General features: G+C 36.9%; 1 protein-coding gene across 2 annotated transcripts in view; it reads right to left on the bottom strand.

The window, feature by feature from the left end:
- Positions 1-385: 385 nt before the first annotated feature.
- The window catches only part of TTC13 (tetratricopeptide repeat domain 13), a 41,630-nt gene continuing 23,018 nt past the window's right edge, over positions 386-18,997 (bottom strand). The window contains exons 13-23 of one of the 2 annotated variants that reach the window (XM_074537449.1): positions 18,858-18,988; positions 18,410-18,542; positions 17,823-17,915; positions 13,626-13,709; positions 12,088-12,172; positions 9,712-9,821; positions 8,243-8,378; positions 7,495-7,574; positions 6,266-6,344; positions 4,666-4,745; positions 386-1,259 (exon numbers count right to left, since the gene is read on the bottom strand). In XM_074537449.1, the coding sequence (XP_074393550.1) occupies positions 1,136-1,259; positions 4,666-4,745; positions 6,266-6,344; positions 7,495-7,574; positions 8,243-8,378; positions 9,712-9,821; positions 12,088-12,172; positions 13,626-13,709; positions 17,823-17,915; positions 18,410-18,542; positions 18,858-18,988 (1,135 nt within the window). In that variant the 3' untranslated portion in view covers positions 386-1,135. The remainder of the gene's footprint in view (positions 1,260-4,665; positions 4,746-6,265; positions 6,345-7,494; positions 7,575-8,242; positions 8,379-9,711; positions 9,822-12,087; positions 12,173-13,625; positions 13,710-17,822; positions 17,916-18,409; positions 18,543-18,857; positions 18,989-18,997) is intronic. The other variant, XM_074537450.1, reaches the window with a different exon arrangement.

The raw sequence follows: 18,997 nt of genomic DNA, 5'->3' as shown, positions 1-18,997 counted from the left end.
TCAATGAATAATACAGGGCATAACGAAACTTAGAAGAGGCTTAGAAGATCACATTAGAACACAATCAAGGTAAAAAGTTAGGCATGTTTTTCCAGGAAAATAATAATTCCTTTCCTCCTTAATGAAATGTAGTAGAGGCTTCTTAAACTTCGAGACTTTTAAACAGAGGAAGCAAACAGAGCTTATTGCTAGTGGGATAGAAGGAGGTACTTAGGAACAGAATGTTGGGAATACCTGTGTCACAAATGGACAGCATCCCAATTCCTTTAATGAAAACTTACACGCCTTCTTTATCCTTACTTGCAAAAAAATACCTACTTTTGCCCTTTACAGAAATTCTGATCAATAAAGTTTAGAATTCACATTCATTAGTACTAAACAGACAGGTGGTCAAATTTACCTTTATTAAGGTTTGGTTAAGGAAACCTGCCTTTCCAGAATGCTGCCAAGTCTGTCCAACAAAAAACAACTCAAGGAACATTAGCTAGCGCTCTCAATATACTTCAATCCTGTCAATCTGTTAATAACTTTTGCCAACCATCACCAATGGGTACTTGGAAAGGGAGATTGTTGTTTTTCTGACATTTGCTCACCAAGAGCCTAACTCCAAATAAGTAATTGGTTTGGTTTTGTTTCCTAATGATGCATCCCTGAACCCCATTCTTTTAAGCTGACATCTGTTCCTTCACTGGGCTGCAGTACATGAAATGCCTGAGTATACTCCAGTTACTCACACATGGAAGAGCTCTAAGTTTTCTGTGCAGAGGTTTGGAAAAAAACAATGAGAAGTAGTATAGTGTTATTTCCAATGAAGATTACTTTCCTTTTTTTATTAAATAAATTTTCACCTGCAGTCTGTTCAGTTTATAACTGATCAAGTTTCTTACTGCTCTTCAGTTTGGCCCCTGAATAACTATTTCTGTTAGAGTGTGTCTTAATATGAAAAAGTAGTTGTTCTACTTCTTTTTTCCTCTTTAATATTATTGGTCACAGGAAGATTTCTTTTACTGGTGATAAACAGTCAATTAAGTTTGTTCTATTAAAAAAACCAAAATAAAATCAAACCATTTTGATCATAATTTGTCATTCAAAATAATTTACAAAGCAGTACCTCTTGGCCTTTTATTTGTATAAATTATACAACAACTATAGTTTTTTTTAGACAATGAGATGAATCTGTATTTAGTACTTCAATCATTGTTCTCAGAGTTGGAAAAGTCTCCGATACCGATGGCAGGCTCTTGTAAGAAGGTGAAATACTGAAAGAGAAAAAAAAAAAGTTATTTTTTAATGAGTTTTATAACTTACCTGCAAGTTAACACATGAATTTAGTTAACTTAGACTTTTTTCTTATCATTTTCTCCAACAAATTTGGGACCTGTGTCAAGAATTAACTCCATGCAGGCTTGGAGCAGAGTGGCTGAGAGCTGCTGGGCAGAGAAGGACCTGTGGGTGCTGGCTGACAGCAGCTGAACATGAGCCAGCAGTGGGGCCAGTGGCATCCTGGTCTCTGTCAGCAATAGTGTGGCCAGCAGGAGCAGGGCAGTGACGGCCCCCTGTACTCAGCACTGGTGAGGCCACACCTCGAGTGCTGCATCCAGTTTTAGACACCTCACTGCAAAAAGGACACTGAGGTGCTGGAGTGAGTCCAGAGAAGGGCTGGAGCTGGTGAAGGGTCTGGAGCACAAGTCTAAGGAGAAGCAGCTGAAGGAGCTGGGGTTGTTTAGCCTGAAGAAAAGGAGGCTCAGGGATGACCTTATTGCTCTCTACAACCACTCACCAAGGAGGGTGTAGCCACATGGGGGTTGGCCTCTTCTCTTAGGTAAACAAGGGACAAGACCAGAGGAAATGAGCTCAAGTTGTGCCAGGGAAGGTTTAGACTGGATATTAGGAAATACTTCTTCATGGGAAGGGTGAATACATTGGAATAAGCTGCCCAGGGAAATGGTGCAACAACCACCATTCCTGGAAGTCATCAAAAGCGTGTGGATGCAGCACTTGCGGACACGGTTTAGTGGTGAACACAGTGCTGGATGAGCAGCTGGACTCAATGATCTTAAAGTTGTTTCCCAACCTGAATGATTCAATGATTCTCAGAATCTGCTGTTCACAAACAGCTCTTGCTTTTCATGACTACTCCATCACCATACAGAATGAAAACAATGTCTATATAGAAGAGCTTTCCAAAGCAGCAGAATTTAAAGAAAAAATGTATTGCTTTAAGTCTTCCAGCCTTATTTACCACATCCACTATTATTTGTCTACCACAGACAAATAAGCCACTCAAGCTAATTACCTTCATGTTACTACATCAAGTCCTTTGGGCTGTAGTTCTTCAGATTTCTTTTTTTTTTTTTTTCTCCTCAGCAAAGGCAACTTTAGCATTTTCTCCACTCTGGCACATTTCTTCACCTATTATACATCTCTAATTTGACCCAGCAATTTCCTAGGTTCTACTATACTACAAAATGTTATTGGTTAAAAATAAATTGTTTTGGGCAAGGTTATTTTAAACACAAATGACTTCCCTGATCTGGTTTGACATGGATTCCCATAAGTTTCAACAGTACAGCTGAGAGAGTCAGAAACACATGGGTAGCACTGAAATGTCTTAAGCTGACTTTACTCCCAAGAAGGAAGTAAGATATGTCTTTAGAAAAAACCAAATAAAACCCACAAAACCAAAACCAGCATGAACAGAGGATTAATAAAGAAGAGTATATAACTGAGAGAATTACTGAAAAAAATTGTGGGAACCATAAATAATTTTATATTTCCAAGACAAGCATGTCTCAATATTTGTGCAGACTACTTCTAATAAAATCCACAACTTGCTACACCTGTAGTTTAGAAACGTCATTCCTTAATGAATACTGAAGTTTACTCATTTACAAGTAGATTTTTAGCCTGAGTTTCACAAAGATGTCCTTGAATCTTATTAGCCTTCTTCCTTTAGGAAGGGATTTTCTAGTGAAAAGGGGCAGTCTAGTGAAATTTGCCGGGCTCAGGACCCCTGATAATAAAGTTAAGTAACACACATCAGTGTGAGATGTCTGGCACTAAGAGCAGCTGCAGAGTTCCACAGACTCTAGGATGTTGGACCAGACCTCAGGAGGTATGGGATCTAAGATCCTGTTCAAAGCAAGGTAAACTGAGAAGTCAAATCAGGGTGTCAGGGCTTTATCCTGCCAAGTCTAGAAAATCTCCAAGGGTGGAGACTGCACAGCCTCTTTGGGCAGTCTGCTGATGAAAAGATTAGGCCAAGTCTAAATATTGTTTCAGCTCATGCACATGGCATTTTGTCTTCTCACCAAACACTCATAGGTCGTGCAGAGCTGCTCTTAGATCAAAGCCTGATCTTTTTGAGGCTGAACAAGCCCAGCTCTCTCCTGTTAAGGCATGTGCTCCAGACCATTGGCCATAGTGGTGTCTCTACACTGAATTTGTTCTGGTTTATTATGGTCTCTACTGCAGCTGAATGCAGTACTTTAGGTGTGGTCCAAAGTGCTGAGTACCCCCTAAATTTGGTTATCCAAACATCACCTTAATCCATCTAGTTGTCCTTTTGTCCAGACTATAATGTGCTATCTTGATATGAGAGTACCGTGGGAGCCCTGCTGAAGTAAATAAAAAAACCCAATATTGATTGTTCTCATCGTCCCCAAAAGTCAGTTTTGACCACAGAGAACCATCACTGGCTCACAGAATGTTTGGTAAGGCCACATGGATTGTTTTCTGTGACTTTTTTCTCCATATCAACTGAAATGAGGACTCACTTCATGGCTTCCCCAGGGATCAAAATGAGGCTGACCAGCCTACAGTCTCTCTGGGTTTCCTTTTGACCTCCCTGAAGAGGAACTCAAGATTTCCTTTCCTGCAGTAACCAAGAATGTCCCCTGATGTGCACCATGTTTCCAAGATTATAGATGGCCCTGTAAGGACCTTGGCCAATTCTCTCAGAACACTAAGTCTTGACCCTGACTTGAAGCATACTAGAACTGGTGTTGTGTCTGGCCTGATTTTTAGATTTTGTATGGGGAATAACAACTAGGGGACCAATTAAATACACCCAAATCATAATATTAATTCCTTGTCAATCTATGCAGTATTAAATTATAAATTCATATGAAAATCAAAAATTTGAAGCATTCCACAAAAGTCATGCACCTATACTAAGTAATGTAATTCTCCATATTTAAAATGTCTACCTACTTTGAAAACACTTAATCTCCAAATCAAAACAGAACTAAAGGATAAGCAAATTACTTTGGATATACAGTTTGAAGAGACCCATAGGAATTTTTAAAAAGGGTCAAAAATTTCCCCTTGCTCTGTTCACTCATTGCCAGTGATAAGCCATAATATAAAAAGACAAATATAACCCACTTGATAAAATGAAGAAAACATTACCCCAAACAATTTCCTCAGAGAGTTTACTCACATAACTGGATGTCTAGACTATTACCTACTCTGTTAGACTGGAAATACACTACTGTGTCTGTAAATGCAAAACTTCTCATCAATTCCTAAACAGTGTTAAAATATACACTGAATCCTTTATTAAACTCATAATTTCTAAGTAACATTTCTTAATATAGGTTTGAATTTTACATAAAGTCTTTCATATTTTGTTTCCCCATTCCCCATCTGAACAAAAGGATTTACCTTTTTAGATTCATCCAGCTCCTTGCTATTTTGGTAAACGCTTCAGACCCGGGTGCTGTCATGGCTTCAAAATCAACCAGCTGAAAATTCAAAAAACCAAAGGAAATATTAAGAAATTACTGAATTTTGAAGTTCTCTAACTTCAGGAAGGGCTTTAAGAGTTTTGCTACCTATATTCTTGGTAAGACAAGGAGTAAGCTTACAAACCAGTCTGTGCCCTCACTACTTTGTCTCTCACCATCTGTTTGAAGCATTCAAGCCAAACACTAAAATCCTCTGTGGGTTTGCACACCCCAACACAACCAATACTAGGAGCTACACTGGCCGTGGCTACTGAATGACTTGCCAGGCAACAACAGGACCCTTGGCTACTGTGCACCTTTGACTTCAGACAAATGAATTTTCAGCCTGAAAATCCATGTTGTCATAACTATGGGACCAGATGAGCCCTTCTAACAACTCAGGCAAAAAACAAACTTCAGTTTAATTCCACAATTTCTTCCATGTCATGAAAGGTTTTCTAAAAAACAAGTTTATTTGTATTCAGGCACACTGTTTGAGGAAAAACCCTCAAATGTAAAGATGTCCCCAGTGATCCCATAAGTCAGAAATCCTGCTTAGCAGTAATCCTGAAACTCTGTTTGCCTGCATAAAAATCAGTCAGCAAAATACTAGGACTCTACTCAAGTCCTAAGAAAATACTTAAGAAACCCCACAGAAGTGTTTTACCTTCACTTGAACTCCCACAGAATGGGGAAGATACCAGCTTAATGATGTACTGAAAAGAAGTTTTTTTGCTGCTAAGCAAATGCTGTTTGCTCTTAAAAGTTCACTGCACTCAAAGGAGTACATTGTTTTCAAGGCTTTCTACAACAAAAGAGAAAATGACCCCTTCTTCAGTTATCCATGCAGGGTATTTTCTTCAACAACTTGGATTCTTATTGGAATTTTACTGATTCTTTTGACAATACATTAAAGAGACAGAGGTGTTCTCACTCCTGTCATGCTGAAAAGGGAATACAGCTAACAACCTCCAAGTGTCAAAGAAAAGGAAATCCTTTATTAAACAAAGTGGTATAGTACTCAAACGGAGTCACTTAAAAAACAGGATTTAGTTTGACTTCAGCAGAATACAGAGGGGAAGGAGAAATCAAGAAAAGTTGCAAATTCACTTCTACTTACCAAGCCCTAAAAGCTCTACAATACACAGAGTACAGACAGAAAATTACTCCGGTGCACCAGAAGAATCACTAATTCTGTCCCAATATTCTCAGTACCCTTCTTAAAGCAAGCTGAAAAGAGCAGCTCAGCACAATGGAAATGCTTCAGTAACAGATTTGTAATTCCTTTTGGACCAAACTGCTACAATTTGACTAATCCGCATTACTGCACATGCCATCTCCCAATTCACCAGCTGTCAGAACAGCAATGGAATTTTCAATACTCTCTCAGGCTGCAAGACATCATGGCATGCAGCTGATCCCTCTCCAGCAAATAAGCATGCAACTTCTGTTCATTCTTCCAGCTCTTTCCCCACATTTACAAGTATTATCTCCTCTATCAAGACTGAGCTAATGCACTTTGATATTTTGATACTTGCCTTTCCTTTAGGGATTTTTCCTGATACTTCTTTTCCACTTGCCATTAGTGCTCCCATGATCACTGAATAGGCTATCACACTAAAAAAATAAAATTAAAAGCAACAAATGGAGTAGCAGTCTTTCCATAATGCTATTTTAGACTACAACAGAAATGGAGCATAGTATTGTTTCATAGAAGGCTAGTAAAGATTACTGTGCCAGTTATTGTAGAAGGAAAAAAAACGAGAACAAAACACTTAAAAAGTGAAATCCCTGTAATTATCCAACATCACCAGAATGAAAGCTATGAACTTATGGGGTTTTACTACTGTTTCTACATTAGTCAGAACCATATTTTCAGACTTTGGAGCTCTTAAGACTCTACAGGGCTGAAAACAAAGCAGACTCCTGCTCCCAAGAAGATCAGCTGTAGCCCAGAAGAGTTTATTAACTCTACTCCAGTGGAGGCACTGTAAAGCTATTCATTTTTAAACACTATAAAGTTATTTCATTTTTAACTTTTTTTAAATTTTTTTTAACTGTGAATCTCAGACAGAATGTCTTCTAATTTTTACATTCTATAAGATAAATGCAAAATCTGATTAAAAAATCCCAAAATCTCAAGGTTCTTTTCATACTGAACTGTATCTAGAAGTAAGATTAAAGATGTTAAGTGCTTAAGTGCTTTGTGGAACAGAGATTCAGAATAGTCTTACATTTTGCATTAAACAGCAGGTTTGCATCAAACTAGAATTCCAGTTGAAGAGTTCTGTGATATATGCAACTTTATCCTACAGTTTCATCTGGTGACCTTTACAGTTGCAACAATTTACTAAAATAATATTTTAGTGTATACTTAATTGAAGTAAGTTATGCCAAAGTATATCTCATTTTAAATACACATTTTAGAAAAACTTCCTAAGTGAAATTACAGTGGTGTAACACAATATGGATTAGAAAACCAAGCATTAAAATTTAAAAATAACACTTCTCAATGTGTGAGCTGAGACTACTCATCATTTTAAATATACATGCAGCTATGAATAGTTACCATTAGCAATTACAAACCAGCATTTAAAACAGTACCAAGTCAGTTCCCATTGTCACAGCAGCACAAAAGGAAAAGCTGTGCAGGGCACACAGCTCGATTAAAAATAATATTAATATCAAAACTGCATTAAGATACTGCAAGGCCTGGACACTGTACAGCAGGCAACAAAGGTAACAGATGATGAATACCAACACCAACCTAGATCCTCTTGAAAGTGGCATTAAATTATAGAAGTAATACACTAGTGACAGGATCAAGTTGCAAACAGCATCTACTTCCTAAGAGAAGAAAAAAGCATGAATTAAAGATAATTTAATAGCCAGGTAATACCTTACAAAGGTATACATTGCAAAGTCATACATTAACCACAAGTATTTTTAAGAACAATTTTCAAATGTGAAAATGTGAAATAATGAAACTGACGTCTGATTAACAGAAGTTTGAACAAACTACTTTGTTGTATCTTTAACATTTAGGTGAAACACATTTCATCTATACACATTTTAAAGGAGGAAAAAGAAAAAGCTCAAATGTAGTCAGACTGTCCTAGCACATCAAATCAACACAAACCCAATTCTAGAGCTTCTCACAAATTTGTGTTAGTCATCTTATATGTAACCACTGTGAGCCAAACCCTAAACAGCACTTACAGGGATGATGGCAAAGGTGAACACAGGCCCAAGAGAAAAGTAAGAAACAACCAGAACACACTGCAGTACTGAGACCTTGCCTGGACACTCTCTAGTACTGCAGGCAAAGCCCAGCAAATTTTAAAAGGACAGATAGAATGATAGCAACTTCTTATGCTACTTGTCAGAACTGGGTTTAAGTAACTTTATTGCCTATGAACTCTGTCAAAAACTGTTACAACTGGGACTATTAAACAGAGAGTATAAAAACATAAAAGGCTTTTTAAAGGAATTAATAATTGCTTGAACAGCCTTACCCCCAGCTCTGCAGACAGAATTAGAATTTTTCCTTTAGCTGTTAGATCCTTATATAGTGCATCTATTTCTGCATGATACAGCTGTGTTCTCTCTTCTGTTGTCTGAGTTTCTACTGAAAATAGTATGTTCCCCACTCTGTTAAGCAAATGAAAAAGAAAAGGAGGTAAGACATTTTTTGAACAGAACTTGATGCATATCCAGGGTAAATTACAAATCTACTACAGTTACACATCACTTTTTCCCTATCATCTTCCTTAAGCACGTGCATTACTTCCCATTTAATTAAAAATCCCCAAAAATTGCTGAATTAAAAATGCTACATCAATCCTAAGTTTTAAAGAATGCATAAAGACTGCCACCTAATCACAGAAGAAGTATTTACATTGAAGAATACCTGACAAACATTAGTGTTCCACTTAAATTGCGGGTAAAAAATAAGAAATATGAAATTTTAAAATATCTTCACCGACTTTGGATTTTTGTATAGAATGCTGAATGTAGTTTTCTTCATTTCTAACAGGATTGTTTTGGTATAAGGCAGTTACCAACTATGGATCAAAACAGACTGAATGACACTGAACAAAGTTTGTCCAGAACAAAGTTAGGCTATTTACTGACACCAAAAAGTTTTCCTCAAAATAGTGAGGCCATATATTTAATGCTCTTTCATCATACATAAGCCTGTGATTTAGAATGTAAAATAAAAAAACAAGAGATACATTAATATTTCAGTAGGGAAGTTTGGATTCCATGCCACTCATTGAAAGCACACAAATTCTGGGAAAAATCCCAATGCATAGAATTTTAGCTTTTTTAAATTAAAGTTTTAATTTAATAGTTTGACAGTGCTTCTGAGCTTCAATTTTCTCACTTTCAGAAAGACAAGGAATCAGAATCAATAAAGTGAGACATTTACTATCTCATTCAGAGAGTGACCCAAAGCCTCCTGTTGTATTCTCAGACATTCAGGTACTATTTAAATTTTCACTTGCAGATAGAAGGTCTGCAAACATCTCAAACATAAAAAAAGTCAAAATCTCAAATAGAAGACCGTGTCTTCTATTCTTAGATCACAGAAATTTCCCTTCCATTCAGGACTTCTCAGTAAACACAAAAGATAAAGTCTCACAAGATGAAATGCATTTTGATATTTATACATACTGAGGTAGTTGATATGTTTCTCCTTTAGGCATTTTATAGTCTAAGCTGAAAAACAAGGTCTCTTATCACTTCTGTGCTGTATGTTTGAGAATCAACTCAGTTCCACCAGTGTTATCCAAATTCCCTTTTTGTTGAAAACACAACAGGAATCAAGCCCTCAAATGAATAAACTTTAGTTATTTACAAAAATGCCACTAGGGAGAAACAAAACCCACTTTATGTGAACAGAAATGGCATTTCAGACAATTAATTGCTAATAGTTCATCACTGCTGAATGTACCCTAACCCTTGAAAACAGTGAACGTACTTATCTCCTGTTATTGTAATTGTGAATCCATCATATTCTTTCCCTTGATCCTTCAAGCTGGGGACTTTTGTGTTCACAGTGAATCCATCTCTGGTTTTACTGTTAAACTGCTTTCAAAACAAAAAAAAGTAATATTAGAGGTAGCAGAGGCAGAGGCCTACCTATTGCTTTGAAGCACATAAAATACATGGAGTAGAAATGAATGTTGACAACTTACAGAACAGAACAAAGTTACTGTCAGTGACATTATTTCATTCATCCTTTATTTCCTTCTGAATGGAAATCATAAATTCTGAATGAGGTACAGTGGCATTTAACTTTATAACTAAATAGTTATAAAGAATAAAATGTGCTGCTTATGAAAAGCCACTGTACAAAGCAGTTCAAGTTGTACAGATTTGTCCTCAAGTTGCGTGCTGATGGTGACCTTTTGGTGCAACCATGTAAATGGAAAAGCAGAAATTTGAGACCCCATTTTATGTTTACACAAAGAAGTGGTTGCATTAATCCAAGTGTGAATTCCAGAATAAAACTCAAAGCAACAGTTTCTTAACTGTGATCCAGTTTCAAGTGATGTTTATTCTCATCAGAAGGAAAATATCTCTAGGTTTAAGAACTTTACAAAGCTACATTATCTAAGAGTAACACTGTAGCCATAGAGTTGTATAAACCAGGCAGAACTGCATTTAAGTAAAGCCAAAATCCCAGCTTTCCACATAGAGCATTTGCCAGCTACCCAAATAACATCACTATCAGAAAGACATTCATTTTATACAGGCACTAATGAAACTAGTATGCACTAGTGTTTACTCATGCAGTCATTTATATTAACCCAAACCTGTGTTCCAGGGTGTTTTGTTTCAAGAGAATCTGCATTTATTTTAAAGAACAAAAAGTCTCTAATGAGACAGCATTCCACTTTGATACAGTCTGGAATGGGATGCAGGAGACTCAAACCAGACCAAAATGTACAGGTATGGAAACTTCTGCCAGTTGAGACATTTACTTTGAAACAATAATATACAGTCCACCATGTTTATATATTTTCATCACTTTCTTGGAGTAACCTGTATTTTTAAAATCCACTGGTAGCATTTTTTCTAGCCTACAATTCAAAAGCAACCAGATTAGATGCCCTACAGGGTCCTACTTGCACATTTGAGTGTCAGGAGGGAACACTTAGCTGCCCACCCCAGCATCTACTACTTCTTCAGCAAAAGCTTTTAGGTTCAGTTTTTATCCACTTGGCTTCATGTTTCAAAGCCAAGAACAAGGCAGTAACATAAAAAGGGCCTCTGAAATTGGGGTGTTTTCAAAGAACATATATTCACAACACATTTTAAAACCCAGAGAAAAATGTAATGCTTAAACCACGTGGCTCCTGCAAAGATAACTGCAGTGCATGAGTGAGCACTAGTATCAAGAACTCATCCAAGCCCAGACAGTCTGTCAGGAGTAGCAGCAAGGCAGCTTCAGAGATTTCTGCTCTATGGCAACCCAGCTGCTTTGCTTAGATACAAAATTCCAGCGTGGACACACAAGATAAGAAAGAATTTGTCTCTATTTAGCATAATGGTTTCTTCCCAAATTTTATTCTGCTCTGATTAAAATCCTCTACTATCCTTTAAAAAGACATACTTTGTAACTTTGTTTCCCCAACCCTAAATACTTACACACTGCTCACCCCTAGATTAATTTGGAGGGGGGGAAAGAACTTTTACTTAAACCCAGCTCAAGACTTACTACTCAAGATAAGAGTACAAATTATTTTGCAGGTCATATATCCAAAGCCTTTCTACAAATACCACCAGCAGGAGGAATAAAACCTGCAGGTTTCCCACTCCTTTTTTGGCAAGTCTTCCTAAGCTCAAAAATGTTATCCAGGATTTCATTTTAGCTGTCAGTCACAAAGAACAACTACTCCCCCTCTTCCCTGTGCCAGCCCCACCACATACTGAGCTGCACCAATGAACCTAAAAGTAAAAAGAGCTTCCATATTACTAATCTTACATGCACAGCAATCAATTTTTCTCCTTCCTATTGTACAGGCACAGAGCGAGCCCACTATGGCAGATCTGACCACAAACCCTCTTAGGTTGAGAAGGTTGGTTTCAAAGAATTACATTTAACATTCTGGTTTCCCATTATTTTGTTACCAGTCCACAGTTAGGCAAAGGATTTCAAATATACATCACCCATTCACACATATCAAAGGGAAGATCCAACCATATATATCCAGATTTGGAGTAACCTGAGCTAGAATTTCCAGTTACTCTTTTCAAGTTTATATACAATGGTTTTATTTTGAGGAACTGAATATCTCCCAGAACACATTTCATGGTTTTTACCATATATTGAAGTTTTTCTGTAATTTACCTTCATTATGGGGAGAAGATCTTCTACTTTATGTACCTTTTCCAAAGCCTCTCGAACCTCTAGCAGTCCTTTTGGATTATTAGCACTGGAAAAAATTAAATATGAAATACAACAGTTGAACACACGTAGTATTTCTGGAAATTCACATACCTTTAATCTAATCAGCCATAGTTAAGTAAGTTGTTGAAAATTAATTATTTATGTTCTGAAAATAAGTTCCCTTATACTTGTCTACATGCTCTCCTATAGTTCAAAAAGTAAGTTTCTCTTGTATCAGCTCAGCTTATTTTTTTCTGCTTCAAACCTCAATTTCAGTATTCAGATTTATCTTATTCTAATCGACTACTCTGTCTTACTCTTGCTGTTGACCATTCTAAAGCATCAAACAGTGTTTGCATGAGTGTGTGTGGGCAGGGGGTTCTAGGTAAGGAAAGATGGAAGTAGGAGAGAGTTAAAATTAGAAATATTCTTCACAAAATACGCATCTGAGTAGCCCCAAAGGCAAGTAAATACTTCAGATGCAGGCACAGTGGGATCACGAAGAAACCTGTTGAATTACTGCTCTAATCATTATTAATTACACTGTACCAGATTTTAAGAACATAATTCTCTTAGAAATCACACCACAAATTGGTCTGGTTTAAGGTCAAATGCTACTGGGCTTACTGTGAACAAACTTCCCAGCAACAGAGGACAGAGTGCCAGCTACATATTTTCAGCAACTATCATAAACTTCTAAAACTTGAACATTTTCAATAGTTACAAGGATTTCCTGCACTTTCATTTTTGATATTTAAGCAGCACAATGAGATTGAAAAACAGAACTCAGTATTTAATAAAAGTTACCAGGCCAGAGGAAAATTAGAGGGCTTAAAGCTAAAAGAGTTTTTTCGTTTTTTATGTTATCAGAATACTGTACAGTATTCAGGACAGATGGCAACATCAATTTTCATGTTACCTTTAGTCATATTATTTCATTCAAGACTCTACAACTCTCTTCAGTTCCAGGGCATCTACCAACCCATCTATGTAACAGATAGTAAAGATTCTCTGCGCATTTAAAGCTCCTTGTCAAATACCTGGTCAATGAAAATTACCTTCCATATCTTTGTTTCTCTTTTTTTCTCCTCACTTCTTAATAAATTTATATCAATAGTCAGAGTAACTGTACTTGATTCTACCAAGAGGAACCCCAACATCATAAATAAATCATATGCTTAGAAAGAATAGAGATCCTATCATGACAGAACCATGGCTACAAATTCCAAACAGTTATTACTTTCTATGTATACTCTAATTCACAGGGGTTTTTTTCCTATTAAGTTTCTTTATGTGGCAATGAATACAATTTTCCATTTCCAGCAGGAATTAAAACAATTATATATGCTAAGGAAACCAGAACTTACTAAACTAAGAAAAAAGTCTTTTGGACTTTGTAAAATGAATATTTTGTATTGTTTTAGATCTAAATGAATATGTATTCATTTAGATCACTATTACCAGGAGAACAAAGGAGGGGGCAAAAAATTGTAATTTACCCATGATAAACAAGGATCCTGTCTTTGATAAAATGAAGAATTTTCTCAAAGTATTCCAGGTACCGCATGTTAATGACCTGTCCCCTACAAAGAAAAGAAAGGGTTTTTTGAAGTCTTGATTTTCAACCCAACATTCCAGGACACAAATATTACTCATTAATATTTGACACAATTCTTTTCACAATTGCTCTGTAAATTAAAGGAATGAAGCATGTAGGATTTATCTACATGGTAAATTGCCAATCTCCCATTTTAAATATAGATTACATAGTGAACTTGCTCAAATTCATGTATCATTAGAATTGGTGTTCTCTGATAAACTACATTCCATGCATATTTCTACATTTTTAGTGTGCCTGATTCCAGCAAATCTTATCTATATATAATAATTATGAATTTGTACAAGATATATTCTTCCCTAGACTCATAGATACAACACAACTAGAAAAGAATTCTCAATTTGCACATCTAGATAACAACATGCTCCAGTTTACATATTTGGCAATATACATGTTGATCTGCTCTGACTGTTCACATACATGGTTCTTTATTCACTTATGTTCCTCTATATTGAACTATTTTTGCTTTTAATCCCAAGAATTACAAGCAGTAACTGAAAAACAAAAACATTAAAAGGTGTTGCTTTTTCCCTTGGATTTCTAAGTAAAAAAAAATAAAAATCAATATTAAGATGTGGTAGAAACCTGTTGGGATTACAATCACTCTGAGAGGAAAAATTACATACCATTACTGCATTTGTAGGAGTCCTTCCTCTTCTCCCAGTCTACAAAACAAGATTTTATAAAGCAAGTGTTATCGCTCTCTGAGGAAGCAAAACCACTGTCAATCACAGGAAGCTGTGTGCACCTAGCTTTTTCTTTCCACTTTAGGGGATTTTTGTCAGCTCAAGTCCCTGTCTAATGTCTCACTTGACAGTCTCTCACCTTAGAAGGCCTAGTCTCAGAAAACAAGCAGAAACAGTCCTCAAAAACTGAACAGAATTAGAACACATACACATCTGCACATAGGAAAGGGAGGCAGGGAAAGTGGAAGGATGAAGACAAACCTAATATACAGAATTTGCCCTTGTTGTACGTCCCATCCTTTTCCATCTGTATTTAAAAATATCTGTACAACAGGCAGTAGTGTGTCAGTATAAGGAAGTGGGTTCTCCTTTAGTGTCATCTTGGAAAATACATCCAAAGCAGACCTCTCCTCTATAAGGCTGTCGAGAAGCTGTTGTACCAAGAAAGAATTTTGGTGGGTGGTCAGAAGTGATTTGTGTTTATTCCCACTCTTTCTTCTTGTTTAGCAAACATTACCACCAAGAATTCAAAAGCTGCAGTGTTCCAGAATGCCTCTTTTTCCCATAAGAACATTAAGCATATCATTAATGTTTAGCTGATCACAAATCCTTGCTTTGTCTATGAAAACAGCTAAAGCTTTCCAAAACATTTTCTCAACTTTAGATCAAACTTTACTAGCTTTGATCATTTATGCCAGAAAGGAGATAAGCCAAATTCACCCTTGTCCATGGACCAACAAAGAGACAGCTGACTGACACTTGCATCTTAAGATCTGAAATCCTATCAAAAATTGTGAAATGCAAGATGTTTCTTATATATCTTTTTAAAAAGGTCCCCAAATTGACACAAAACAAACAAAAAAGGTTGTTCTTTTCTGACACACTCCAAACATTTTGCCATTCTAGAGAAGAAAAAAAATTAATTCAGCAGACACTGAATGCTAATGCCTCCATGACAAGACTCATTTGACAGGAATCACTGAACAATACTGGACTTCCAATGGAATGAATTTGACTAAAGAAAAAGAAAAATAATCTAAGTATTTCTCCCCACAGAAATTCCTGGTGTGCAATTCAGACGAAATAAAACCTAGAGACAGCTTGACTAGATCTTTTACAAATTCTGGAAGAACACCCAACTGCTGTTGCCACATTTCTTGTTTGACTGAACAGCTTTTATTTTAATATACATAATAACCATGCAAACTGCTATTTGTCAGCCTAAATCTACTGTTACACCTGGCTGTCAGGTAGCCATGCTGTTTTAGAAAGAATTCAGCCTTAGACATATGGGTATGAAAATAACTTTCAAACCATAACCTAACTATAAAACAAAGTATATGTTCCTGAAGGACAGTCAAAAAGACTATAAAAACACCTCAGTTATCAAGAAAAGGGTATTAGTTCTGTGCCCTATTAGTCTCTTCAATCAGCAGCCATTTTACAAGCTGAGTAATGTAAAAATGAAATTATACAAATCTGCATAATTCTTTAAGAAGAAATGGTCATTTAGAAATCTGTGAACTAGAAGATGCTTCAAAACTGTGAAAAAACAACTATTACCGTTTAATATGACCATTTATTTTATCCCTCACATCACACGAAATAATCAGGATGGAGCCAAAAGCAGAAACAAATAACAGAAAGCTGATCAAAGCAAGTGATTATTACTTAAGGCTGGAGAATGACCACACCAGAACAGGTTTCCAGAGTCAAAAAGAATGCAACCACCATCCAGTACTAAAGCACAAGAAACTCCTAAGACAGTGGTATTTAGGCTGCTTCAAATCTATTTCTTCAAAACAGGCAGCAAACCAGTATTTTTCAGAGAACCACTACTTAGCTATCATACAAGCCAAACCAAAACGCTGATGAGATCCCCAAAAGCCAAGGCTGAGCAAAACCAAAAAGGTTAGAATTAGGTTCACTGTGGGCCTACAATTCTGAAGCTTACTTCAGACTTCTATAAAATGACCAAAACAGCTGTAAGAGTACATCTTCAGTTTTGCCAGCATTCTCTGATGAAAGGAAAACAAGTACCCTGGTCACTGCAGAACCAGAGTTCCTGACACAGAGATTCTGTACAAGGACATATCTCCGCAGATTAAATGTTCAGTATTAGTTTAAGGATGTTAATTAAGTGTTGTTACATGAATGCCTTTCTGCCAACACAGGTCTCCTAGAAGTTAGGCTTTTACTCTCCCATTTAGAAATAAAACCACGAAGAAACAGGTGAAGTATGGAATGCATCTCTGTCTCAGGACAGATGGCTGTGGTTTCTGCTGCACTGTACACACCACAAGAGAGAAATGCAGCAAAGATGGAAACAGCTTGGAGCCCAAATGGCTTGGGTGAAGAGAGAAACCTGAGCACAAGACTGTTCAAAAAGCAGCACATCTTGCAAAGTAAATGATCTGCACTGGAGTTTAATGCAGCATTAACCACTCCAAGTAAAGGAGAGGCTGCTAGGGTCCATTCCACAGACTGAAAGGAAGAGTGAGGACAAATCCTCATGAGCCTCTGCATATGAACATCAAAACATCACTATTTTTCTCTGCCTGAAATAATTCTTGAGAAGGCTTTGTTTCCCTCATTCTCCTTTTTTAGTACAGCTTCTCAAAGAACAAAGAGATAGACACACATAAAAGCAGCATGACAGATCAAAGATTCAGTATTTCCTAGAAGGGGGTGGATTAAGCTGAAACCTGGCTACATATTTACTTACACAAACACACTCTGCTCCTGTGATTGACAGTGATGTTGCCACATTGAGTCTGTCACACTTGTTCCACTTCAAACAGGGTAGCACTGTCATGACCACAAAGTTTTGCAGCATGGGAGAAGATGGAACGTACAACACTGGTTGAATCTTTTAAATTTTATCTTTATTTGGAAGTGCAACTGTTACATTTCACAGGTTACTTATTTCATAATTTTTGCTTTACTTTGGCCTGCCTTGAAAACAAGTATGAGAACTGTTTTCCCTCTCCACTGTAAATCACTATTAAAACTAATAAAACAGCATTGTTTCAATCTGCCTTTGAGAAGCAGGATTGACAAAAATTACAACTATGATAAACTCAATAAAATTTTTACACTTAAGGTTACTTGGGAATTAAAAATAGCATGTGAAAATATGTATATTCTGGATCCTTTTTAGACAGTTCTACAACTCAGTAATACAACTGCAATTCAGGAAAAAGAGGAAATGTCGTAAGGAAAAACTGTGCACAAATCCCAAATGTTCCATCAGGAATCATAAAATGAATATTAAAGTAAAACAGTAAGCACATACACATTCAATGTTGTAAAATGCTGTTTCACAAAGAGCTGGCAATTCTGGTGCAACCCCTTAGTGTGTGTGGGAATGCTGTTTGGTAAAACTCTCATACCTGATTAAGTTAATGTGATTATTGAAACCTCTGCTAAGGCTCCGGGCAGGCATTTGGTCCAACCAAAGCACAGGCTGGTCAGGGTCAGCTATCCTACAAAGACAAAGGACATCAACATTTGGCACACATTTCAATCCATGCAATATTTCTAATAAAGCTTCGTTCACAGACAAAACAATTTTAGGCAAAAACTAGAATTCAGAGATTACAGAAAAGAACTTTTCCTGAAATACAGATATTTTTCTTATAAAAAACCATACAACTCAAACATTTGATGTTTCTGGAGTTGAACCTGTTAGCTTTTATTTGCCTTAGCTGCAATGGATCCTATGGTCACTCACAGCTTTGCTTCAACTGGAAAATGCTATACCTTTTTTTCCCCTCCTTTATGGAAGAAGAAAAATGGAGTATTTTCAGAAGTGCACTCCTTTTCTTTTATCAGAACTACATCATCCTTTTATCAGAACTTTTCTAGTTACAGAGTGGCAGCTAGTGCTCATTTTCTTGTCCATGACTGCAGCCCTTTGGTTACCTGGAGCACTCATCATCATGACAACCAGTCCAGGCTTGCCCTCTGTGACCATTACCTTCTCCACTTCACAGCAATATCAAACATATCTCTCCACTGCATCAGCCTGGTCTTCCCATTCATCCGAACTTTGGAGTTTGCCCAAGTGCGCTGCACAGCCTGCATTACTTCTAGAGTGGCCAATCCCATTGCTGAGGTGAGGCACGAGGACAGAGGTACCAACAACAGAAACAGAAAACCAATCAGAGCCAAATACTCAGTGCTGCACAGACAGGAAAACTGAAGTGGGAAAGCAACGTATTTACAGGAATAGAATGGACAACATCAGAAAGTCTGAGAGATCCTGATTTCCAATGCTCAGCTAGGCCAATCATTATTTTAAAGTTTCTATCTGATTTGAAAGAAACAGAGCATAAACCCAATTTACAGATAGGAAAGATACAGCATTCAACTATCACACTGACTCCCCTGCCCCCGCTCAAATTCACAGAACATTTTCAGTATACCTCTATGTATCCTTTTATTTGGAAGAAATCCTGGTGTCTCATACTGCATCATGGAACCCAGATGATCAGCTACACATATGAGCTCTTGCACATCAGGCTTATAGCTTTCGAAATTCTGAAATAACACATCTCTTACAGAG

This window comes from Zonotrichia albicollis, chromosome 3, assembly GCF_047830755.1.
Source record: "Zonotrichia albicollis isolate bZonAlb1 chromosome 3, bZonAlb1.hap1, whole genome shotgun sequence".
In the NCBI taxonomy this organism is placed as follows: Eukaryota; Metazoa; Chordata; class Aves; order Passeriformes; family Passerellidae; genus Zonotrichia; species Zonotrichia albicollis.
This window is presented reverse-complemented; position numbering and strand designations above follow the sequence as displayed.